This window comes from Onychomys torridus, chromosome 21, assembly GCF_903995425.1.
Source record: "Onychomys torridus chromosome 21, mOncTor1.1, whole genome shotgun sequence".
Taxonomy (NCBI): Eukaryota; Metazoa; Chordata; class Mammalia; order Rodentia; family Cricetidae; genus Onychomys; species Onychomys torridus.
Genome location: NC_050463.1, coordinates 39,228,774 through 39,254,744, shown reverse-complemented (window position 1 = coordinate 39,254,744; position 25,971 = coordinate 39,228,774). Strand labels below are relative to the sequence as shown.

Here is a 25,971-nt window from a genome sequence, read left to right as displayed (position 1 = left end):
AAAATCACTCATGGAGAAAGGGAAGTGGATACAAAGTTCCACCCCTTACCAAGAAGCTATCAGGAAGCTATTTGTAATTGATACCACCTGAAAAAAGGAAAATAAATTTTCTCCAATGGTATGACACTGTATCAGTAATTCAACCACACATACTAAAGCAGGCCCCCCATGCCCATGGTGTGTGTGCCCCCATGCACTTTTTACTTATTTTTGTCCTGCTGGGATTTTGTGTGTGTGTTTTGGGCCTAGGGCACGTGTGTCCCTAGGCCCAGTCATCAGTACTGCTGCTGGAGTATAATGCATGGGAAGAGAGTACCACGTGCTAAGCAACTGGAACCTGTAGATCCTGCTGTATCAATAGGCACAGTCCCTCCTTGCTCAGCACCCCCAAGGACATGCCTAGTGTCAAGGCTGACCCGCACCCAGGACCAGATGAGGCTGAGGGGAGACACCTAGCTGCTGCCCCATAATTTGGTGTCTGTGCTTGGTGTTCTGTGCTTTTTTAACTTTCCAATCTCCCGCTGCCATTTTTCCCACCGTGCAGACCATCCTTGCAGGTCTTTTCACACATGAGACCGTTCGCTAGTGAAAGTTATTTTTTTAAGAATTACACAATGAGCAAACAGAACAGACAGCAAACTCTGACATTCAGAGTCAGCAGAGCCCTCATGGCCCCAGGGGAAGGAATAATCCAGCTGGAGTTGGCACAACACAGAGAGCTGGACAGGTGCAAAGCCGGGAGTCCTGGGAGAAAGCAAGCTCAAAATCCTGCCCTGGGTCTGGGCAAGGACGGCAGACTGTTGCTATTTGGTACCAAGTCAGAACACAGACCAGTTAAGACTCCCATTCCAAAAACCAGAGTAGGACATGGCCGGACCAAGAAGAGACTCCACAACCACCACCAGTCTGCTGTCCAAATGGACACGTACCGTTTATTGCAATTACATGAACGGGCCCAGCTTGACCACTGTCTCACAAGCTCTCAGCTGAGTGCTGTCTCAGATCTGACCCCACCTCCCACCCCCCATCATATCCAGGCATTACGTTCTGGCAATAGGTTCCGAGATGAAACACAGGGCCCCCGGTCTTTTGTCTAGCTGAGCCACCAAGCAGCCTCGCCAGCAGCTGGAACATCGTTGAGGTAAATAAGCACGGCGTCCTCGAAAAGTGTCTCAGCAAACATGTGGGAAGAAGGCTGTCCCCAGGTGTCTACTCTGCAAACCAAGCGTGACTCTAGTGACCCCAGGTCAAGTTACACTCGAGTCCCAGCTACTTAAACCATTTAGAAGAGCAGACATTGGGCCCCGGAAAACCTTGGCTGAACCTACCAACTTCCAAAAGAAGTTTGGCCCAAAAGAAAACAAAAACAAACAAAAAATTAAGAGGAATCCTGGACCCAGGATCCTACCCCTCGAAGAAATGGAGGCACATAGCCTTGAGCCGAGCTCCCCGAGCTCCCAGGGTTTGAGAAAAGGCTGGCTACATCTACACCACCAGCCCAGAGAAGAAGCAAAAAAAGCAATAGAGTTCATAGGACTCCTTTATATTAAAGTTTATTACATCTGCAAAAATCTACTGTACAGAACCCATTGGATTAAGTAGCGTTTTGCCAAGAGCAAAAGACTCTCACTCTTTGGGAAGCATTTCTGACTCCAGCCTGGGGCAGGGCCGCAGGAGCTGAAGGTCAACTTGGTTCTCGATGGAGGAGCCAGTGTGCCAGCCGTACTCAAGATGTGTCTTATCAACTTCCAGGAGAAAGGTGACCAGAGATGGTACCAAAAGGTGGGAGAGTCTTGGGCACCCTTGCCAGCCCTTCCCCCACCCCACAGTCTTCTCCCCTCCTCCGTCCCTAGCCGGTTGCTCTAGGAGTTCTCACCCAGGCTCTTCCAATGTCGCAGTGGCCCAGGCCACGGCCATGGCCCTGAGTTCAGACACACAGGCATGACTGGTCAAGAGGTGGCTACCCCATGGCATCCTGGACTAGCCAGCCTACTTACGGACCACCAGAAAATGGGGCACCACACAGATAGTCCATACCCTGTTGCACGCATGAGCTATCGACAAACTTAGAGAGAGACAACACACAAACTAAGCCTACATTTTGGCATCCGGATTTGGTTCTTCTAGGTTAATTAAAAATAAAAACAACAAAAAAAAAAAGTCTTAATGACCCTGATGCTGTCTCTTGAATGTAGATGAGGGAAGCAAGATGGGGGACACCAGTCAACTGACTTCCTGACCCCAGAAAGTAAAGCCGACTGGGGCTCTGAACAGAAAAACTAGAGGAAAACATGTGCAAAAACAAGTTGATATCTAAGGTAGACTTCCCCACAATGTGAAGTGAATTCCAAGGAGCCCTGGCCTCCATCCCCTACCACAGCATGGCCAACCGTGGGTAAGCGGTCTCTACGGGTAAGTGCTATGGCATGGCAGCCGAGGCCCCTCCCTTGTCCCCCCACCCCGTATCGTCCAGCCATAATGGGCCATCTAGGTCCAAAGCAGTCGGGTTCCTCTTTCTCTCCAGAGCTGGGTCTCCTCCCCTTTGGAGAAACCAAGTCGGAAGAGTGGACGTCGGGTGTGGCTGTGGTAGGAAGGTCAGAGGCAAGAAATCCTTTGCGCCCAAGCTTCTAGGCAGATGTCAAAGAAGTAGAGTGAATTTCCAGCACACCCTGGGACTGCTCGGGCAGGAATAGCTGGAAGGGTCTGGGTGCTGAGGAGGCGACACCGTGGTGGGGAGGCCAGGGCCTGAAGTTTTTCACAGAAGAAACGAGTGGGAGCCTGGTGAGTGGCAGGGGTGAGGGGTGTGGGGGAAGAATCCTTCCTCCATCAGGCATAGAACTCCTCCTGCTTGGTGGGTTTCTGGTAGGCACCGCCATTGGCTTGTTTGGGCTCCTCCAAGGAATAGCTACCCTCGTCCTTCTTCTTCATCCGGTACAGCATGAAACCCACCAGGCACACAGCAAAGATGAGTCCCACCAGGCCTCCAGCAATGACACCTAGGGAGGGGCCAGAGGCTGTCTCAGATCAGCAGCTACAAGGCACAGGGCGGTCTCTCCCGACGGGTAACGTAGGAAGCGGCCTGGGCCGTCCGGACTCATCCCTTCTCCTTCCCCACCCCACGGCTAAAGATGGCTTCACCCTAGAAAGCCAGGCCACCACAGAGCCACAGCCTGCCTTCTCCTTCCTACTTGAAGAAAAAAAAAAAAAAAGACTCACCTCCCAGCACTTCCTTCCTGTCCAAAAGGCCCTGAGAGGCACCTGTCGCTCCTTCATCCACTGGGGCCTGATTCCGCTGGTCAGGCTCTATGGCGGCCACAGCTGTGTTCTCCCCAGGTGCTTCAAAGGTGAAATCCTACAGGAGGGCAGGGTCAGGTCAATGGAGCCATTGACAATAACAACCTGGAGCACCGCCATGCCCTGTTGGGGTTCCCTCCCACCCCATTTCAGACATACTCAACCTATGCCAGCATCTGTCATGGCATATAATCACACTTTCGACCCTGGCTGCCTGAGGCACAGAGACCCCCTTGAGTGACAGAAAGCACACATTTTTGTATGAAAATCCCATGATGCTCTAGGAGAGGAAATTCGGGTTGGGGATTTAGCTCAGTGGTAGAGCACTTGCCTAAAGGCCCTGGGTTCGATTCTCATCGAGAGAGAGAGAGAGAGAGAGAGAGAGAGAGAGAGAGAGAGAGAGAGAGAAAATTCACCCTGGTGTCACATTAGGTGACTAGCTCCTGAGTGATATTTAAGAAGCCTACTATTGATCTTGTAATCAGTCTATTTAGGGCAGGAGGAAGGCAGGAACCTGTTAGCCCATCACTGTGGTAGGACTACAAGGTGCTTTTAAAGGACAAAGGATGTTAGGGTGCTGGGTGACAGATGCCAGGTACTAGTGGCCACCCAGGAAACACAAAGCCACTCACCGGCTCTCCGGAGCCCTCCCCTGTAGGAAGTTGATTGGTAGCTCCATCCTCGGCCACCTCTTTGATAACAGAAGTACCTCCATCCGCCACGCTTGGAGGGGGATGGTCAGGCTGGCCAGGTGCTGTGGGAGCCAAGGTCTCCTGGAGGCCAGGCTGCACATCTCTGTGGGGATGAAGAGATGTGACAGGTGCCTGGGCTGTGGTGGCTCTGGCTGTTGAGGCCCGTTGAGTGATGAGGAGCTGTGTGGTCTCCCTGGGCCTGGTAGTGACCTCCACTTCCGTGTCCCGAGCGGTGAAGCTAGTAGTGTCCACTTCTGCGACAAGCACCGGCTCTCCCGCCTCAGGCTTCTCTCCAGCCGGCAGGACGGCGGTGGAGGCAGCCTCGGGGTCCCTGCTGGTGGGCTCTGGAGCGGTGGGTGTGGTTGTCAGGAGCCACACGTCCTTCCAAGTGGAAGAAGTCTGCCGTGACAAAGTGATGTCTGGCAAGGCACCTACAGGGTCAGAAGTGGGGGTGTCAGGGCATGGAGGTCCCCAAGTGTCAAGCCCGACAAGTTCATGCTATAAGAAGACTGGGGCCTGAGTCTCCCAGGGTGAATCAGCCAAGGCTGAACTCTGAACTCAAACAGGCCAGAAAAGATGCCCTTTGTAGCTTCCCCTGCCTGGGAGCAGCCTCTGCTGTGAGCATGGCATAAGGCACCATAGATGACAGGACCCTAACCCAGGACACTCATCTATCCTGCCCTCTTCCCCAAAGGCCTGGGAGCACATGGCTGCAGCCTACCTCCTATCTCCCAGCCCTTTGTTCTGGTCCTGGTTCTTCCCTTTGCCCCCCCCCCCCCCCCCCCCACCCCCGTGGCCATCTCAATGTTCCAGAGGTCAGCCTTACCTGTGCCTGAGCCAGAGAAGTTGTCAGAGTCATCCCCGGAGCCATCCTGGTCTTCAGGAGGCACGTTTACGGTCACAATTTGCTAGGAAAAGATCAAAGAGGGGTTTGAGATGAGACTTGGCCAATGCCCAGCATCCCTGAGTTCCCATCTTAGCCCAAGAGGCTCCGTCAACCAACCACCCCAGCTACACATGTAGGAAGCCACTGCATGTGGCTCTGGGGCCCTCAGCTCCGGGAAGGCCCCTGGTCTTCCTCATATCCCCGATGCTGTAACGACCTAACCTGGTGCCAGGTGGAGGGACGAGGGATGAGGAGGACACGGGCCTCACCCCTGGATGTCTGTCTACTCATCCCTGAGTACACAAGCTGTGATCCCTGTGAAGTCTATCAGTTGATTCTACCCCGAGAATCAGGCACCGGGGCCATCCGTGGGGGGGCTTTCACAACCCCCCAGAAACAATCTGTACTTAGAAAAAAATCAGTGTCCAGCTGAGCTAGACGCTAGGGTGTAGGCACAGAAGCCTCAAGTGTGAGAAGCAGGGCCAGGCCTGGCATGGTCTGTGCTGAGGCAGCAATGCCCACACAGGGTGGCCCTAGGCCTGGTCACAGGGACCGTTTTCTCAGCCACAGGAAGGACTGGGTCCTGGACTTCTCGCTGAAGAAAGGATGGGGCGCCCTTCGGGCTGGGGACAGTCAAGGCTAATCTGAAAGGCCTCTGCACTAAGGAGGCTCCAGAATGGGCAGTAGGTCTGGGACAGGTTCTCCTTGGCAACAGCAGCTGCAGGAATGTGGCCCGCCTTGCCGGCTCCAGCTCCAAGGGGCTGCAGGTGGTGGCGTGCAAACACAGTCCCGCAGGACTGGGGCAGGGATGGGGGATGTGGAGCCCTGCCCCCAGCACTGGTTCCAGGACACCAGGTACAAACAGAAGGCCCAGGTAAGCAAGTGACGGGGAGGGGAGATAGGAGAGCCCTGCTTGGCAATGAGACTACCCCCCAATAACCCAGCTCAGTACAGACCATCTCACAAGGGCCCCAGCACAGACCAGAACTAAGAATGAATTTGAAAAACAAAAACAAAAAAACAGTACAACAGTTGAGAGCATGCCTACAATCCTAATACTCAACAGGGAGATATAAAAGATTGCAGCAAATTTGAGGTCAGCCTCACCTACATGTGTTCTGGGCCAGCCAGAGGTAGATAGAGACTCTTGTCTCAACCAAGAAGAAAAAGAAGTACATCATGGTTCAGCCAAAGGCCCCAGAGACCCCCCCCCCGGCCTCTGTCATTTACCAGCTGAGTGGCCTTAGGGATGTCACTACACATCTTACGGCCTCAGTCTCCCCATCTGAAAAATGGGTGCCAGCGCCAACAACTTGCCCTACAGAACGGTCACAAAAATCTCTGTGCCAGCGAAAGAACACACAGCCTTGGCAGGTACCAAGTGTCCGTGGCCATTGCTCTCAGTAATGAGTGGGCGCTTCTCGACTTGTGATGAGGGACTCTGGGATTCGTGGCAACCCCTGATGCCAGGAGGCCCATGTGAACAGGAGAGCACAGGCTCAAGATGGAATTTCGAGAGAAGAGTCAGGAGAGCGCCAGCCGAGGCTTAGCACCAAGGAAACAGAGTCACCTTGGCCCAGGAAGCTTGGCCGAACCCAGACGGCCCTATTGGCATGGCTGTTGGGGCCCATGGGGTAAAGCTACAGATACATAAACTCGACTGGTTATAGGGGCCGTTTCGGCACGTGTAGAAGCTGCTAGGCCAGGAGTAACATTGAACTTCCTTTAGAAGTACAAAGCAATGGGGCTGGGAATTTAGCTCAGTGGTAGAGCGCTTGCCTAGCAAGCACAAGGCCCTGGGTTCGGTCCTCAGCTCCGACCAAAAAAAAAAAAAAGAAGTACAAGGCAAAAGCATGCTCTTCTCTCCTGGGACAAAGGTTTTGAACTTAGACAGACCCACCTTCATTGACAGTTGGTTCGATGTGACTCAACTCAGATGAGCAGTTACAGCCCCACGCCATGACCCTTTAATACAGTTCCTCATGTTGTGGTGACCTCGATCCACAAAATTATTTCGTTGCCACTTCATAAATATAATTTTGTTATTGCTATGAACCGTAATGGAAACATCTGGTCTGTGACCCACAGTTTGAGAACCACTGCAGTGGATAAAGATCACTGTGGCCCATCCACAGGATAGTCAGAATCCATCCCCTCACTGAGTGTCAGCCCACATCCTATCTACACTATCCCAGGTGGTACCCCAGATTTCCTGTGGTAGCCTTCCCTGTGGCTGCCTCCTTGGAGAACAGCACCCTCTAGACAGGAAGGACCCCAAGATCACAGCTTCCGCCTCATTCCAGGTCCCAACTCTACGCTCTCCTAACCCATAGACTCCCTCCATGGGACGGAGAGCTGGAGATGGGGCAGAGGTCCCGGATCCAACAAGAATAGCCTGAGTCACACACCAGGGGTGCAGACCTTGTTCAGTGTGAGGTAGCTAAGTCTGCAATGATATATGGGAGTCCGGGTTAACAAAAGGCAGCTAGCTTCCTCCCTCCATAGAGAAGTTCCAAGAGTCAGCAACTTCCCAAAAGGGAGGGGGCTTCTCTTAGAGCTAGACAAGACTGGGTCTTCACAGGGAAGCAATTTGTTCCCCAGGTTTTGCTAAGCTTGTTCCACTATGATCTTGTCTACACAACAAGCTTCTAAAGCAAATCTCTACTGAAACCAGCAAACCAGGCCCAGGGCAGGGAATGCAAGGTGGGAGTGGGGTGGGGTGGGGGCGGAGGAGGACAGCACACCTCTCCTATACCTTTGCTAAGGAAAGAGAAGCAGCCCCCTGACTGCCCCACCTCCACCCTCATCAGAGACCTTTCATGATGGTATCATGATTGAAGGAAGAAAGATACTTCAGCCCGTGAAGAGATGGGTGTGGGGGGCGAGTCTGAACCGGGACTCCCCAGGTCCCGGTTGACTGGAGTTTTTGATGCAACTTGAGGTATGATTCAGAAACCTATGGTGTTCCTGCAGGCTTATAAGGGCCCCCCTCCTCAGTATCATTTCTGACCTGGGTCCTTCCAAGACCGTTAGGGATATCTAGGGATAAAAGAAACTCCCATTGAGTCACCCACTTCTTGCCACTCAGGGAGGCAAAGGCAAGCAAGCCAGCCTTATCTTTCTCCTCTGCCGGCTTCAGGAAAATCAGCTGGACACCAAACAAGTCAAGAATAGAGAACAGGGCTGGCAAGATGGCTCAGCAGGTAAAGGCGACCCGAGTTTGATCCTGGGACTCAATTGAAGAGGAGAAAAGATTCCTTCTTCTAAGTATGCTCGACCTCTTCCACATACCTGCTGTGGTACATGCACACCACACATGGATACTGGTGTACACACACACAATTTTCTTTCTTTCTTTGTTTTTCGAGACAGGGTTTCTGTGTGTAGCTTTGCGCCTTTCCTGGAACTCACTTGGTAGCCCAGGCTGGCCTCGAACTCACAGAGATCCGCCTGGCTCTGCCTCCCGAGTGCTGGGATTAAAGGTGTGGCACCACCACTGCCCGGCCCACAATTTTCAAAGAACATAGACGAAACCTCATGGTAAGAAGGATTTTCATGGTCTGTTCTATCAAACCCAGGGCCACTTAGCTCCCTCTCACTGAATCACAAATCGTGGAAGCCAGCTGATTGGAAAACCCAAAGTCAGAGGTTTGGGCTACCTGGAAGAATCATGGGAGCAGACATATGGGGTAAGGACACAGGGCAGAGAGAGGGCAAGTAACACAATCTGCTTGGGGCCATCCCCTGGGGCTGTGTAGGAAAGACCCTGGTGAGACAGGAAGGGACCCAGGACAGGAAAGAAGAGGCAAAGGCCTCAGGCTCCCTGCAGCTCCTCAGGTTGGGCTGAGATCAGCTCCTCTGTTAGATAACAGCACCTCCCAGGGTGAAGGACCTACCCAAGGCCATCCAGGCAACAAGTGTCCCCACACTATAGCACGCCCTTTCTACCCCACTCCCCAGGCCTAAGGACCATCTATCATCTCCTCTGGCTGAGCTCATCTGTTTCAAGCAAAATGGTTGTTTACTACGCTGTCACACCAGGATGCAAAATGAATGCTTAGCCCTGCCTAGCAGCCCAGGTGGGGTACCAGGCACACACTGGGTCCTGACAAGGTACAGGAGAGAGTTCACCTGCAGTTAGTTGCAAGTCACTGCCAAAGAGCATGTTCAGAGCTGTGGGCGGAAGGCTGGCTGGGATGCTTCATGGCCGCCTGGAGCCACTTCCTGCCAGCTCTCACACCCACACCAACTGGAAGGAAGGCAACCCTCCACAGCAGTTACTGCAGTCTGATGGAGCCCTATGTCCTGGCTGCCTGGGGCTGAGGGTGGTCTGTATTCCAGCACTTCGTCATGAGATCCTCAGGATGCATACACCTCAGCTGTGTCGCAAAGCACGGTACCAAGTGGGTGTCTCCCAGAGGGTCAGGAATTATGGGCTTTTTGGAGCGGATGCCCATCTTCCTGGCCCCCACTAGTCTGCAGCCATCAGGTACAAAGAACTATGGCTTCCAATCAACACCGTAACACACTACCCAGGTCACCTACTGTGAAACTTCAGTGGTACCTAAACCACACGGCCCTTAAAAAGCGCTTCTGATGCCATAGGGCTGTATAGTTAATATTTGAAGGGTAAAGCACCACTTCCAAGACTGATGACCTGAGTTCCATCCCCCAGGACCCACATGGTAGGAGGAGAGAACTGACTTCCCCAAGTTGTCCTCTGACCCCCACATGCATGTCCTCACACATACACACAAATATGCACACGTACAAAATAAAAGAATGTAGTAAGAGAAAAAATTTAAGGTCGTGGAATTTTGATATTAAATGGATTTCTTAACTTCAAAACTCTAGAATAATCCATCACCTGGGAACTTGTGGGGTATAAACAAGGTCAGAAACTGCCTGGTCTTGACCCTTACAGAGCTCCCAGCACATACCCAGTGGCCCACTCCAGGGGCTTCGTGAAGGAGAAGCCTCAGGGGCTGGGATGTAAAGACCACAGTAAAAAAATAAGACAACTCATGTGGGCAGTGCTGGGAACTTCACTTTATGAATTGGGAGAGAGAGGCAGAACTCTGGGTTGTCTGCGGCTGCCTGGTGCCATAACAGAACCCTCAGCTTCTGTGGGTGGGAGCCGAGTCATTGAATCAACAAGTCCCATTAGTCACAACATCCAGTGACAAAGCGCTGCTATTATCAAAGGACTCAGCCATTCCCAAGCAGCCTGGATCCCAGCTAGTCTGGGGCCTCCACACCTGTTCCAGAAGCCCAGGCTCGTCACATGGTCCCTGTCCAATTGACACTGGGAAGTGCAAGGCTACCCGAGCCCCCACAGCCACACCAGGATAGACACCTTTCATTCTTATCCAACCAAGACTCGACTCCACAGCAAATACCCCAGAGGGTTTCAAGCAGGTTCACAGTATACAAGAGATCTACCCCTCACCCCCACCCCAGTGTCTCATTTAGACCTATGGGTCTAAGAGGTATGAGTAATTCCTTCCTCTCCCCCCAGAATTCACAGCCCTGGGGCACTGAGGACTCTGAGCTACAGAACTCTAGGTTTCACATGGACACATGACCTGAGAATGACATCCAAATTACCACCTGCATCCAGGGACTCCCAAGAACTACCACAGCAATCAAACGATACTTCCTGCTCAGGGACTGTACCCTCATCTGGAAGAGGCGAGGCTCCACTTAGAGGTGCCATGGCCGGGAGCTGAGGAGGGCAAGACCTCCACACTCCAGTCCCTGACTGAAGCCAAGCAGTGTTCAAGACACCAAGCAGCAAGAGAGCTCAGTAAGCTCTTCCTGGTCAGGAAGCCAGCTATTTGGCCCAACATCTTCACACTAGCTGCCCCATAGTGTAATTTGACGGACCTCAGTAAGAGGATGCTGGCAGGGACACTGAGCTATCCCAGGGGACCCCAAAGGTAAAAGGTGGGCCTCAGGGGAGACTGTGCTATGAGATACAATGTGTCTCCAAGAGGGTAGAGAGCAGACAGGAAAGAATGTGGCTAAAATCTCCTCTTGTCCTGGTAGCCCTCAGCTTGTATGGTGGTGTCCTGCAGCCTGGGGTCTTGACTGCTCTCCTCTAGTCCTACCTGAAATGCAGGGAGCATGTAGCAACAGGGTGAACTATCCCAAAGAATCTCCAAGGAGGGTCCCTGGGACGGTACCAGATTTAGCTCAACTACTCCTACACTGGGTGTCGGGGCAGCTCCCTGGGCATCGCTGGACCCGTTGTGTGGGTGGGGAATAGAGAGCTTGATTGGATAATCCTGAATTCTTTTATGGCTCTCACAGGTCACGCTGGGCAGTGTGTGATGATCTGGGCAGTGTGTGATGATCTGGGCAGTGTGTGATGATCTGGGCAGTGTGTGATGATCGGGAGGCCGGAGGCCGGAGATTAGTGCGGGGGTGATGCCCAACCCCTCGCTTCTCTCAGAGAACTGAGAAACTATAGGGAGTTCTCAAGACCCAGAGCTCAGCCTCCCACCCAAAGCCACCTCCAGGAGGGAGGGCCCCCATTGGTGCCTTCAGGCACCACCCAAATTTCCGGCTGACAGGCACCATGATTTATCAGCTTTCTGTCTCTCCATCAACAGTCAAGCTGGGGCCTGCAGGGAAGGTGACCCAGTAGGGAGGGAGGGAGAGGCCCAGCCCAGGGTGGGGCCAAGGTGAGGACAAGCAGGTAAAGAGGAGTGTCAGCTGCCTAGCTAGAGAGCACAGGACCCCAAAGCACCTCCAAGGCCCAGACCCAGCAGCACTACCAGACAGGACCAATTTCCCAGAATCCCCTGGGTGCACACCCATCCCCCCCCACCTCCCCTACCAGCAGTCTCCACTGCTGCTCGACTTCTGCTTATCCTCTGTGTGTCTTGGGGACTCTTGGGAATGAGCAGAGTGCAAAGACAGCATTCTTTCTTGGTTGTAACGACCCCTTCTGGCCAGCATTTCCCTTCGGTGGAACATCCGATGGCAAACTGAGGTCGTCAATGCCAGAGCCAAGTCTGGCACTGGGCTCTTTCCCTGCACCATACCTCCAACCCCAGTGCCCACAATAGGTCAGGGCCACTCGAGTACCCCGATGCCCACACCTTCCTGTGGGCCTGGCACCTGCCCTACAATCCACATGCCAGGACTAGTCCCTGTGCAGGCTCAGCTGAAAGCCGGGTGTGGAGCTGGGGCTGGAAGACCAGTTCCTCCACAGCTCCCACTTGCCAGAACCCAGCCAGGGCAGGCAGGGCGAGATTTCAGTCCGTGTGGAACAAGGGCACCTGGCCCAGGCCCAGCCAGCCAGCCTCTCACCAGGTACTGCTCCTGGAGGGAGCCAGACAGAACCTATCCACCTAACACTTGTCAGCCACCTCTCTTCAAGTCCTTTGAACCTGACCAGCCAGATGTGCTAAGAGAAAATGAGAAAATCCAAAAATAGCAAAAAGATGTTTTACAATCTGGGCTCTTGTTTCTTGGAACGAACCTGACTTGGGCTACCCATCTATACCATAGGGATTTCACAGATCGCAAGAGGGCTCCCAGCCTGGGGCTTGTATACCACATGTTCTCTGGCTGGGGCAGGGTGGGGTAGGGGGTAGAGGGGTAATAGAGGGGGGTGGCCTGGCTCACCCTCAAGGGGCAACCAGACACAGTGGCTAAAGCAGTGGGCAGCAGACCACAAACATGACGTCCAACAGTGGTGGTAGGTAGAGGGCAGGGACACTGGGCGCGGTGACTTGATGTCATCTCTCGCCACTTCCCAAGAGCATTATGGCCCAGGAGGCTGCTGCTGGAGAGGTCTGGAATCCAAGCGTCTCTGGGTAGCAGCCTGTACAGATGGAAGGGATAGAATAGCCAAGGCATTCTTGCATTGTCCCCCTGCCCCGCATCGCGCTGACCCCAGGCTATCCTAAAGAGAAGCTAAGGGTCTTCTCAGCTTCTTCCCTTGGGCACATCTTGCTGGTTAGGGACAAGCGACTTTAGAGATGGCCAATGAGTCGGGGTGTGGGGGGATAGATAACAGTGCAGGAACTCCCACCATGATCACCCCAAAACCCGCCACTTAGCCGATTATAGACTCAGCAGGGCATGGGGGCCTGACACCTGTGCCACACAGACTTCTCTGGCCATTTGGCCCCCTAACTGGCTAAATAAAGTATCCTCAGGTTTCACAGAAGCAGAAACCACAGCTTTCAACACACCACCTGCGGCTGCCAGGGTTCCAGCTGGGAGGTTGGGGACGTGACTCCAACTCTAACCACCAAATCTCTCTTCTTGTGTCCTGTGGTTGTGCAATGGCCTTTTGAAAATCAAAATGCCCGTGGGAGGGGCTAAGGGGTGGGCACTAGTCAATTCACGTTATCGCATAAATCTGTTTCCTGTGGGGGAGGGGCTAATTCTGGAACTGGGGCTCCCGCAGTTGGGGAGGAGCTGCAGCAGATGGGAAAAGATTATAAAAGGGAGACTAGAAGAGACCAAGAGCAAATGTCTTTGTCACCTTTGTCAGAATGCAGGTGACTGCAACACCATACTCAGGAAATAAACATTAAATTGCCCCTTTCCCCTTGAACGACAAGATGCCCGTGTCTTCTCCCTCTCAATGTAAAGCACAATTCAGACAGAAAAGGCACCGAGGCCACTAGGGAACACACAGAAAGCAGAGCATGCTGGGAGTGGTCCCGTGGCAGGGTGGGCTAGCCTGAGGAGTAGGGCTCTCCCAGAGGAGCAGGCTCTAGGGTGGGGTGGGTTCTTGAGTTCCTGGACTGGCCCCAGCCCACACAGGAACCAGACAGCCTAGGCCCTTTCACTGACATCTCACAGCCTGGAGAGGCTGGAGGCTTGCACAACCCCCACAGTCTTTGTAGATGACACAGAGGTGGGCTGGAAGGGAATATGGGGGCAGCCTTCAGCAGCCTGGGTCCTGGGGCCAGCAGTGGGTGGGAGGAACTAAGGACCCAACCTAGACTGTAGGGGTCACATGAGGCACAGGAACAAATCCTTAGGAAATTGGTCATCGGCAGTCACTGTGTCTTTAGTGTGCTGGGTACCGGTTTGGTCACTTTCCCTCAATCGGCTAACCTATCTTGAAAACCACTTTCAGATCCTAGGGCCGTACCCATCTTGCACAATGTGGAAATTAAGGCAAAGGGGACAGTCACTTGTCTAAGAGCACACGGCATCACACCAAGTGAGGAGAGGCCTGCTTAGCCATCATCACAGTGCACACACCACAGAAGAGAAACAGCCTTCGCCAGCACTGAGTGGGCTCAGGGGAGGGGCCTACACCCACCTTGCACTCCAGCCCAGCTCTGTTAGTGTCTACAGAGAATCTGCTTCCTCTCAAGGTAACGTTCAGTGAGAAGTTCCATGCACAGCCAATGGCTCCCTACCACTGGAACTCTGCTCTCCTGAGCCCCCACCCAGGTGCCCGGGTGTCTGTGTTCCCCTGACTTCCACCCGCTTTGCCAGCCCAGCCCACACAGCTCAGGCCAGGATCCAGCCTCCTAGGAGAGCCTCACTGAAGATCAAAATCTGGTCTGTCAGAAAAGGCTTGGACTTCTGAGGAAGGACAAAAGCCGCAGTTTGCAGATCCTGTGACGTCAGCACTCCTGGGGCAAGACCAGAAGGGCCATTCACATGAAGACACCCCTGCACCCTCCTGTACACTGGGGGTGCTGTACACAGTAGGCCATGCTCAGTACTTCTGTCGACTGAGCCCCCCACCCAGTCAAAGAGAGAAGTCCAAGCACTTCATGTATTCACTCATTTTTTTCAAAGCCCATCCAGGCAGGATGTGACGGCCCCATTTCACAAATAAGAAAACTGAGGCTTAGAAGTAAAGTGTGACGGGCAAGATTACAGAGGAACCAATAAAGCCAGGATGTGATCCAGGTAGGCCAGATTCTACCCTATACTTCTCTCTAGCCCAACCTGGGTTTAGACCAGCCAAGGTGAAATAGCCAGCCAATACTCCAGGAGCCCCTTATTCAAGCCTCCAAGATTTGAGTTAGCTTGGATTCCCAAAGGTAGGCAGACCCAGACTTCTGTGGAAAGGCAGGTGGCCAGCCGGTCAGTCTATAATGTATGCCCAGCCTGTCCTATCTCACATCCACCAATGGAGTCCTCAGGACCACTTCTAGGAAGCTACAATCCAGGTCTGCCTCCTCCTGGGGGTGAGGGAACAGAGAGAACACTGTGCCTACTTGGAATGCCCTTCAGAGTGGCTTTGGGGCAAGGGCAGGAATGGAGACAGAACCTAGAGACCACGTAGCCCACAGACCAAGCCTGGGGCCCGGACGCAAGGGCCCCATCCCTCCTCAACATGCCATTCTGGGAGAGATGTGATACCAACACTGCATCACACCCCCCCAGCTTTCTCTGGGATAAGCTGAAATGACGTCAACTTCCACAACGGTCTCCTTAGACACTCTCCAGCCTGGGGCCCTATGAGCCCAAACCTGACCCCCATATCCATCTGGAACTCTCCTAGGAGCCTGGACCTCCAAGGCCTGGGTGCTTCCGGGTCAGCAGGGATGCCAAGTGCTGCTGATACAATCAAGTCCCCAACCAGTGAAGCCCCAGGAACATCCTTAGCCACCGCTGTTATTTATGGCAGCCAAGGACAAGCACACGCTGGATGCCATAGGTAGACACCAGCCCCTCAATTCCCCCAAAGAACCCCCATCCTAGGGAGGAGTGATCCTCACTCTCCCCACCTACCCCAAGTCTAGCATCAATAAGTATCCTGTGTTCACAGCCTGCTAGTTCTGGGTCCCTCCTCACCTGGCCAGCCCAATGGCTACAGGTGAGCAGACACAGGCATCAGGCTCAGCTGCTGCCCATAATGAGACAGATGGAGTAGTAGAAGAGGGTCTCTGTGGCCACAGAGCTAGGACAGACCCAAGTAGGAAAGATTAAGGGTGCCTGGTCCCTGTCACTGTATTGGAAGGGTTCTCTTACCATCCTTGGAGACAGAGGTGCCCAAGAGACAGAGATGCCTGGTTATCTTGTATTTCCTGATGCCTCATCTATGAGACCCTCCCCAAGGACTCAGAAAGCTGGCAAGTCTAAAGCATGAAAGAAGCCTGATTCACAGTCCAGGCTCCCAAGTAGACCCTACGGTCTTGTGGAACTCTGAGACAAAACCCTCCAGCTGGCCAGGAAGACACAGGTAAGGGCTGTCACAAATGCCCATCACCACCACTGTCTCTGGTCTAGTATGGTGGGCCTACTCCACCGATAGGCACTCTCCCTTGGTGAAGTTCCTGCACCCCTAGCAGGTGCTCTAGCCAGGCTGGCACTTAAAGCAGAATCCTCCTGGGACACCCACAATTCCTATGACCACAGCCAGGAAAGGTCATGAACACCTGAAGTCATGAACTCCCCTTTGTCTTCCAGCCCCCCCAGGCCTGTCTTGTCTCACTGCCCTGCCCCACCACATGCCAGTGGGCGCCAGTGGGTCAAGGTGGGTTGGGTGAGTCTCCAGGGAGGATTCACCGGGCCTGGCATCGTGACTCAGCTGATGAGCGCAGCGATAAACACGCCCACCTGCCCACTGCCCCAACCTGCCCGACACAGCTTTCATTCCTGCTGATGAGCGGACGTTGGGGAGGGTGCCAGGATGCCTGGGTGTGGGCGCAGAGAACATCACCTGGCCTCCACCCCCAGCCTGACCTTGCCCAGAGGCTTCATCCACTCTGGTTCCCACAACGAATGCCAAGGGCACAGATCTGAAAACCTGCCTCACTTCCATCTCCACGGAGGGCTATCCCAAGACCCCTCGGAGCAGTCAGTTGTACCTGCCGAATCCCCAGAAAGAATAAAAATAGAAAGAGCAAAAGCAGCCCGAGGAGCCCTGCCGGGTCACCTTCACCCATCCCAAGACAAGGTCTCTCTGCCAGCACATGCCTCTTAGACATGGCAGTGGGAAGGAAAAAGTCCTTGAATAGACTTCACAGGCCCAGAGGGTCAACTACTTACTGGGCCACAAGGAAGTCAGGGACATAGAGAGGAATAATTTCCTCACGCTTCTAAGCCAGGGATACAAAGAGCATCAGACATGCAGTTATGAAGGGGGAAGACACCCAGAAACGGAGAGGGAGCTGCAAATAAGAGGTGACCAATGTTTCCCAAATGTTTCTACCACTGCTGCAAAATCCCAAGAAAGCCTGATGGGGTGAGAACACCAGGGCTGTGCAGGCATGGCCGCAGCCCCTGAGCATGCCTGTGTGCCTGAGTGCACATACGGCTGCAGGCCTCAGGTGAGTCACTGGGCAGAACTTTTCCCAGGGCTGGAGGCCAGAGGAGCATATCCTCTCTGTATAATTAGGCAGCCCACGAAGCCATAAACACCAGGAGACAGACGGAGACCCTTGAGAGGCTCCCAGTGGGGCTACCTCTAGAAGCCTCCCCAGCTCCAGAGTCAGCAGGAAAGATCCCTGGGCAAGTCTCTAAAAGGAGACTGAGTCTACCACTACCAACACCACCACACCCGCCTGTCAGTGGTCCAAAGATTTCCTACTGAGTTCTCCCCAGTCATGTTTAACTTGCCTCCACTTGCAGGCTGCCCCAGACCTCCTGACTCTCCAAACACACAGCACATGCCAGGCAGCAGGATGCCCCTCCTCCAATACCCACCCCTTGTCAGGGTTTCCCCAACACTGACAATGAGGAAGTAACCCGGGAAGGTCCTGCAAAGCGGGTAGCAGTATCCTACATGGGCAAGGCAAGTCATCCCAGAGGGGGCTGCCCAGGGGCCACCGATGTCCATCTGGAGCTGAAATGTCACCAAGTTCAGGGTCTTGCTCCGAGGACCTCATGTCTACAGTCCACACCTGAAGCTGCTGCCTGTTTGTGATAAAAGACAAACGCCCGTGCACTTCTGGCACTTGTCAGAGCAGTCCTGTCATACTCGATAGAAGGTTCTCGAATGTGCACTCCCACCTAAAACCCAATCTCTCCTGGAATAGCCCATAGGGAAATGACACCATGCTGACTCTGCTCCAGAGCACAAGGTCCTGGAGATGAAAATACTCTCTCTACAGACTTCCTGTTCCAGTGTCTTCCCTCTGCACACACTAAAGCAGGCTCTCTGAGGGAATTTTCCAACCCAGCACTCCAAAATCGTGGATGGTGGGGGGAAAGGCAATTAGGAAACAGTATGTTCTGTGTGCTTTGGGACTAGAAATAATTTAATGTCCCAAATGCTCCCCTAGCATAACCTGGCATTGGAAAGAGCCAGGAGGAGAAGGCAGCGTAGGAGCCAGGAGGAGAAGGCAGAGTAGGAGCCAGGAGTCTTGGGTCCCAAGCTACCCACTTGTGGCCAGGATACCCACCTCCCAGGGCTTACAAAGGCTCTAATAAATCTGTAACTGTCCCCCGCTTGGGATAAAAGACAGCATAAGTTGGGTGCTGCCTGGGCGAGGCAGGCAGGCACTGCCCAGACTCCTTGGCACTCAGTCACCAGCATGTGAGCTTTGTGTAGCCCCGGGTGCACACTGCCCACTGTCAGGACCCTGCACTGTCTCCTGACCTTAGCTTTCTATGAAGAGCTCTCGCCTGTACCCAAGCAACCATCAGGTACACACAGCCAAGGCCCAGGGTGTTGCCCAATACTCAGCATTTGCCCAAAGGCACAGTGCAGGCCAACTCATCCCGGCCAAATACCCCCCCTCTATGCAAAATGCTCACAACCAAGGGTGTCCAAGACAGACCTGAAAACACCAGGCAGGGCCTCACAGGGTTCAGCCAGACCCCGTGTTCAGGGCTTCTTGGGGTTGTAGACATTGGACAACTCTACAGTGTATTCACACCATACATATACATGTGTACACATATACAACCTCATACCAAAAGGCTCGTTTCTGCCACTTTCTTCTCTGTGGAGGGGTGCCATGGCCTCTGTAAGCCATCTCTTCCTCATTCAAAACATGGGGCAATGGCATACATCATAAAGGCTTAGGAGGAAAGACTATGTGGGACTGTAGGAAAGGTACCAACTGCTCCCTAACAGGCAATCAATAAAAGGTAACCCTTAACTATTATCAACATCTATCTACCTTTCCTCAGGCTCTTTCATCACAAAGCATGTTCACACCATCTCTTAGGAAATGGGATACGCAAATGACTAAATGAGGGCAGAGAACAGGTACAGCGATGTCTGTTCTGTGGATGGGGACAAGCAGACTTGTAAGTTAAGTGAGTCACTAATGATTACACAGTAAATGAGTGGCAGACTTGTGCTTTGGTGTGGAGGGCTGCTTGATCCAAAGCTATGTCTGACCTGCCGAACGGTACAGAATCTATCTACAGCTAGATTCTGTAAAACATAAACTAAAACATACACTAACAGAGGGAGACAAGACCTAAAACAGTCAAGGATAAAGAGGAGGATTCCCAGCCAGGCACAGCGGCTCATGTCTGGAATTTCAGCACTTTGGAAGCTGAGGCAGAAGAGCTAAGACTTCCAGGTCAGGCTAGGCTAGGCTACAGAATGAGAATGTGTCTCAGAACAGAAACAAAGGCCTTTGCTCATTAACACACAGAGTGAGCTGGCCTAGGTAGCTGGAGACGCTAAGTCACAGAGGAGAGACTAGGGAACTGGGGTTCCCACTGACAGGTACGTCCTAGCTCTGTAGACATCTCTTCACTGAGGGAGGTCCTTAGGTCCTTCACCTGGTCAATGGCTCTTCATCACTCTGGGTCCAGGACCTTAGGGGCGGAAGTTCCCTTTTGTCCATTCTACGACCACACTGCAGCGGTCTCAACAGAGATCCACAGGGGGACATCAAATTCACACAGCCTGACAGTTACCCAAAGGCAAGAGCTTTCTTTTTGTAAGAATTATAACCAATCTGATTTGTTTTTCAGCTTGCTAAAAACAAATCGGAATAGAAGAGAAAAGCTCGGGGACATCAGTGTCAATTCTAGCTGCCAGAGATGGAGAAGGAAAAGCGCAGTTCAGACACTAGGACACAGTATTCTTCAGAGCCACATGGAACCCGGAGACTGCTTGACCTGGCTCTGTGAGGAGCACCTAGCATCAGGAGGGATTAAATACACCTACCATCTTATTGTTGAGGATAATGGAAAGGAAATAAGGGTGTCAGAATCCTGCTCAAAGTTAAGAATACTTTGTGAAAAGTGGGTCGTGGTGTCACACACCTTTAAACCCAGCACTTAAAGTCATAAGCAAGTGGATCTCTATGAGTTCCAGGCCAGCCTGGTCTACACAGTGAGTTCCAGGGCAGCTAGGGCTACATAACCAGAGACTCTGTCTCAAAAAAAAAAAAGTAAAACAAAAAGGATACTTTGTAAGGAGGCTGAAATTTTAACTCACTGAAAAAAAACCGTCTGACTACCACGATGATACATTCTCAGAGGATTTCAGGAATCCAAAATTCTGCTGCAATGCTGGGGGAGGGGAGGATGGGAACGTCTAGAAAGTACTGCAAAAACCAAGCTTTCCCCTGTCATTCTTTCCAGGCCCTGATCCCCACCAATGTGTGTTAATGAGGTTTTACTGGGGCCCATCAGGAGCCACAGGTAGGCTAAAACCAGCTCCACCCTCCCTGGGGAGCCCAAGCCAGCAGTGACATCACCTCCAAAGGCCGAGCCGATCCTCCCCCACTCCCTCCCACTTTGCCAGACCTCAAGGGAAATGTCTCTACTAGTCCAAATAATTAAGGAAAGAAAGAGAAAAAAATAGCAAATAACTATTTCAGAGTGGCTTTTTTTTTCCCCTTACATAGCAGAAACAAAAGACCATGGGGACACATGCAGTGAGGGACAGTTTAGACGAACCTGTTCCAGTCTCCCAGGAGTGGTTCCCAGCAGCCTCCCCTTGCCCATTCACAGGCAGGCACCCAACAGTCATTCTGTATCTCACTGGTCCCCAGAGGTGTTCTGACCTGCTTCCCACAGGAGCTAAGGGAGCCCTCAGAAGAGGACAAGATCTCTGGCAACTTCTCGGTATCTGCTTCCATTTTAAGCAAATCCCAATTGCCTTCATTATTCAGGGGAGAAAAAAAAAGGGAAGTTCTGAAAATGCCCTCACTCTTCCGCACCCATTTCTAACCAAACATGGATTTTTGCTGAAAGTGTACAAACAAACCAAACTTTTAAAATAAGAATCAGAAAAAAGAACACCCTTGCCTCCAAGTGGGAGTCTGTCCCCCAAGGCTCAGGCAGTGACGAAGTTCAGGCTCAGCTCAACCTCTTCCCCCCAAAGGAAGCCTTCCCAAGATTGGAGGTTCCTCCCGTTGAGACAATTCTGCTTCCTAGGCCTTGTGTCTCCCTAAAGGGTTCAGTATCCCAGACCAGAAAGTTCTTCTGTTGCGGTACCTGCTCCTTACCCAGAGCACAGGAAATTTCAGGAGACATAGTCCACAGAGAATTGCCATCTCCAATTGCCTACTCGGTATTAATAACGGGAGCTTGAGGGCCCTAGCTGATCTCACCCAAGACAGCAGGAAAGTGACCACCACCTCTCCAGACCCTGGCTGGAAAGAAATGCAGTACCACATCTCTACTACCCCAGTGAGGCCTCACATTGGGCCTGGAGAGTAGGGCCGGGAGGTAATGCCAGGCGGGTCAGGGAGGCATGCCAATGCCAGGCGGCTCCACTTTCTTCTTCACATTGGTAACTTTGATTCCAGGCATAATCTGAATCCCACAGAAACCACAACCCTCAAGAGCAGTTTCTTGGACCTTAAAACCAGGAGTGCACCGGAGACTCAGTTCGGAAACCATATCCCTCCCTGAGAACCCTGATTCAGCACCCCACAGACCCCCCCTTCCCCAACTCATGGGCAATGTGTTAGGTATCGAGGTCCTCTCTAAAGACTCCAGAGTGATGGAGCCACTGGGAAGTGGCGAAGACAATGCCCATTAGCAGCGATCGGGGATGTGTCCAGGTGCCACTTTCTATGCACACGACCTGGGTGTCTAAACATCGCTCTGCTCTGCTTCCCTGTGCACGTGTCTCTCTTTGCCAGGACTATCAAAGTTAAGCAGACCAGATGTGGCGGTGGGAGACTGCCACTTCCGGAAGGGATAAAGCCAGAGGCTCCGCACCTCGCCTCTGACTCTCGGGGGGGGGGGGGATGGTCAATCCGGCCAGTCCAAAGGACCCCCCGGTACTCCACAGAGGGTGCGGGGGCTAGGGGCGTGGACACCCGGCGGGCAGCGCTGACACCTGGCGGCAGCCCAGGACCCGGCCCACGTCAAGGGCCGGCGCTGCGGGGCGGTTCCCAGGGAAGGGTTACAGGGGCCGAGAACAAAGCGCCCCCGTTGGGGAAGGCGGGCTAGCGGACGGCGGCTGGGGCGGGAGAGCACTTTCTGGGGACCCTCGACAAGCTCTTTGTCGGCCAAGTCGCTCATTAGAGAGACCGACCCCCGCCAAAGGTGGAGGGCTGCATCCTACCCAAAGGCCTCCCCCCACCAATCGCCAGCTCCACGTTCGTCCCTCTTTCCCCGCGGCCCTACTGGGCGGGCCAAGGGACCCGCCTTCCCTGCGCGCGGCTTCAGCACAAAGCCGAGTCGGGGGAGGGGAAGAGCCGTACCGGGGTCCACTCGCGGGGAGGGTCCCCAGCGCCGGCCATGCGGAGGAGGCCCTCCGGAGGGCAGCACAACTTCAGCGAGCCCAAAGTTGGGTTCTGAGGGTCTTTAGCATTGTGAAGCCAACTTCCCGCAATCTCCCACTGCCACCTCGGCCCTGCTCACCTGGGACAGCCAGAGAAAAACTCAAGGGCCCCCGCGCCACCCCTCCTGTGTCCCACGCACAGCCCTGATCGCGGTCCCTGCGGGGATCCATCCGCACGTCCGCCCCCTCCCGCTCTCGCTCCGGCTCTGCTGCGCCCAAACTTGTCCCGGCGCAAAGGGCCAGGCGCCCGGGCTCCATGGCGCTGGGGGCGCAGCCTGCAGTCTGGTTTGAATTAGGGTCTGCGGAAAGGGCGTTGTGGCCGTGGCCACTGCATCCCTCCCGGGTCACTGGCGGAGGCCAGGCCGCTGAGGTGGCCAGCGAGACAGCAACGGGAGAGAGCGACTGCAGGCGCCGCCGCAGGCCGACGGACTCAGACCCATGTGGAGTCGTTTTACTTAATTGAGCGCCGGGAGCCAGTGGAGGCTCCACTCTGCAGGACGCCCCTGCCCCGACCACGAGCTTCGGGGACCTGCGCGGCACCCACGGACCGTGGAGGGAATTGGGAGAGGAGTCCTTATTTAAGGGCTCACCATCCCCTGGATCCGCCAGGCAGCGCGGGAAGAAGTCCCCGCTCCCCTCCCCCTCCACGTGCCGCCGCCTGCATGGCATCGGCTGGTGGCGAGTCCAGGCTTCCCGCCGCCTTCCAGCCCTGCCCCGGGCCACACTCACCGGGAGGACAGGCTGCAGGCGCAGCGCCAGCGCGCAGAGCCAGAGCCAGAGCGCCGCGCGCCTCATGCTGCCCAGACCGGCGGCCGGAGCTCGGCGGGCTGCGCGGGTCGGAGTTGCGGGGTGCGCGGAGCTGCGGGCCGGCTCTGCTGATTGCGCTGCGCTTTGCTGCTGTCCCGGGCGCCTGCCCAGCGCGCTGCTGTCCTGAGCGAGGGCTGCAGGTTCCGCCGGCTCGAGTCAGCTCCGGACTGCCAGATTCCTTCCTTTGCGCTAAGCTCCGTCTGCTTTGGCCCGCACCTCTCCCGCCGAGCTCCGCCTTATAATAAACCTACAGGCTCTTAGCCGTTGCAAAAACTAGCCGCCCACCCCCAGCTCCGCGGGCCTGGGTAGCCCCAGTCCCCACCCCTCGGGCCCCGCCCCCTGGACTGCCCCGCCCCTTTGGCGCGCCCCACCCCCGGGGATACAGCCACACCCCCGTCCACGCCTCCTAGGATAGAAGCCCACCCCGCTCCCCAGCTCCCGCGGGTCTGAGCCCCGCCTTCCTTCCCTGAACATTGGTGCGGGCAATCTGTGATTCCCGCGTCGTGTCTTCCTTGATGCGTGGCTGATGGAGACCCAGGTGCACCCGCTGCTACGGCCTGGTCCCAAGGCCGGAGGCGCTGCCCTGGAGAAGGACGATTGTTGGTCCTCTGTGCGCGAGGCTGCAGCGCCCTCTAGACGAGGGCGCCCAGCGCCCTCCAGGTGAGCAAGATTTTGGGGGCCATCTCGGAGCCCCATAGCGATGAGGTTATTTATAAACCGAAGGACAGATGTATTGTTCCCACCACCCACTGGCTGAAGAGGGAGCCCCTTGGAGTCTTGGGAGCACTGGTGTTTACCCGCAAAGTCCTGGGAACTCTGGGCCTTTAAAGATGTGAGCACTATCTGGAAGAGCTGACTTGGTTTTTTGTTTTTTGTTTTTTTAGTTTTTGCTGTCTTTAAGAGACAAAGCCCTCTCTCTTCGTAGTCCAAGACTAAAGGAAACAAATAAATGGCCTCTTTGTTTCTAGGTGACCTCAGGCATCTGAGGAGCTTCAGTGGAGTTCCTGTTCCTTAATGATTCTCTATAGAGCCTGGACCCCACGGTTTCCAACACCCTCTAAGCACGTCAGTCAAAAAAGAGCACAGGGAGCCTGCGGGCGTGGCAAACTGCTGTGAGAGCAAAGGGAAAAACCGGCCCTGTCTTGCCCTCAATCTGTAGATGGTGCCAAAGGACCTTCGCACCTTAAAGGCAGGGGCCAAAGATGGCGTCTTCTTCGTCCTTGTTCCTTGGGCAGAGCTGAAGGCCCACTTCAGTATGCCTGGAAAGGGGAGCTGGATCTGAGGCACCAAAGCCTCTTAGAAGTCTCCCTTGTAAAGTCTACACTATGCCTTCCGGAAGTTCAGCGATCCTCTTTATCCCCTCCCCTCCTTACACACCCATGCCTCCAGGAGTGGCCCACAGTCTAGCACTCAGCAGAGTACGCAAACCTTTCTCATCAGGGAAACTCTCCCTTTGGGAGGTCACAGCTTGCCCGGGTCTATCTATGGGCTACAGATTTTTAAACATGACCAGTTTGAGGTCTCCTTCAAACTGAATAAATTTACCTCAGATCAATGAGTGTTTAGGGGCAGACAAGGAAGAGGACTCCTAAAAGGAGACCCCAAGAAAGGGGTCAACCACATCAGTGTATACTGGCTGTAAGAAGTACCAGGAGGAATCATCCCTTAGATGTAAGGAGTGGAGGAGGCAGAGACTCTCTTGCATACCGAGGGCAGGGAGGAATCACAAGCCAGGTAGGGTGTCTGGGCTCTAAGGCCGGTGGGACCATAGGCTCCTTCCTCTGTGTGTATACCTTTCTTGGGGTCTCCTTTTAGGAGTCCTCTTCCTTGTCTGCCCCTAAACACTCTCTCTCTCTCTCTCTCTCTCTCTCTCTCTCTCTCTCTCTCTCTCTCTCCCTTCCTTCCTCCCTTCCTTTCTTTCTTCCTTTCTTTTTAACTAAGTTCCCCCAAGGACAAAGCCAATCTTTTATGGGTCATTTTCTTATTCTTCCTACAAACACGTATGGCTTTCCTCTGGGAGAAATGCCCGGTCTTGTCGTAGCAACTGATGGAGAGTGGGTGGGAAGTTGAGCACCTGACGATAGGACCGCATGCAACAGGCTCCTGAATGGGAACTGACTGTCTCTGTGGAGGTTGACAGCATCTGCCAAGCTGAAAATGCACCAGCCCTCTTACCGAAGAATTCTCTAGACCATCCCTCTTCCTAAGTGTCTCTTCTGTACCCCAAAAGCATGCCTAATGCCCATCACTGAAGGGAACTGAAATAGTTGGGAGTGATCCCACATTTGAATTCCATGTAATCTTTCTAAAATAAAGATAACTCCTAACACGGAAAGCTTTTTCAAAGCTTATTTTGAGCTAAAATATGTGTTTTAGGTAAAATGTCTAATATATATAGCCTATGCTACATATAGTGATATTTGCACATATATTTATTAATGTCCTAAATGTTCTTTTAAAATGTATATAGAATTTTTATCTGTGAGCCTAGCCTTTTTGTTTGTTTGTTTGTTTTTTTGAAACAGGGTTTCTCTGTAGCTTTGGAGCCTGTCCTGGACTAGCTCTGTAGACCAGGCTGGCCTCAAACTCACAGAGATCCACCTGCCTCTGCCTCCCGAGTGCTGGGATTGCAGGCATGCTCAAGC

General features: G+C 53.7%; 1 protein-coding gene across 1 annotated transcript; it reads right to left on the bottom strand.

Moving 5' to 3' along the window:
• Positions 1 to 936: 936 nt before the first annotated feature.
• Sdc1 (syndecan 1) lies at positions 937 to 23,616 on the bottom strand. Its single transcript, XM_036171004.1, has 5 exons — positions 23,249 to 23,616; positions 4,813 to 4,894; positions 3,927 to 4,417; positions 3,217 to 3,352; positions 937 to 2,996 (listed from the first exon to the last, which is right to left on the bottom strand). Exons 1-5 carry the CDS (start codon positions 23,312 to 23,314, stop codon positions 2,827 to 2,829), a joined length of 945 nt encoding a protein of 314 aa, XP_036026897.1. The 5' UTR covers positions 23,315 to 23,616; the 3' UTR covers positions 937 to 2,826.
• Positions 23,617 to 25,971: the final 2,355 nt, after the last annotated feature.

Excerpts from the sequence above, each read along its gene's own strand:
- Sdc1 (XM_036171004.1), bottom strand. The coding sequence starts at position 23,314 with ATGAGGCGCGCGGCGCTCTGGCTCTGGCTCTGCGCGCTGGCGCTGCGC. Across the intron at positions 4,418-4,812 it reads CTTCTCTGGCTCAGGCACAG|GTGCCTTGCCAGACATCACT; the intron begins GTAAGGCTGACC and ends CTGACCCTGTAG. Across the intron at positions 2,997-3,216 it reads CAGGAAGGAAGTGCTGGGAG|GTGTCATTGCTGGAGGCCTG; the intron begins GTGAGTCTTTTT and ends GCCCCTCCCTAG.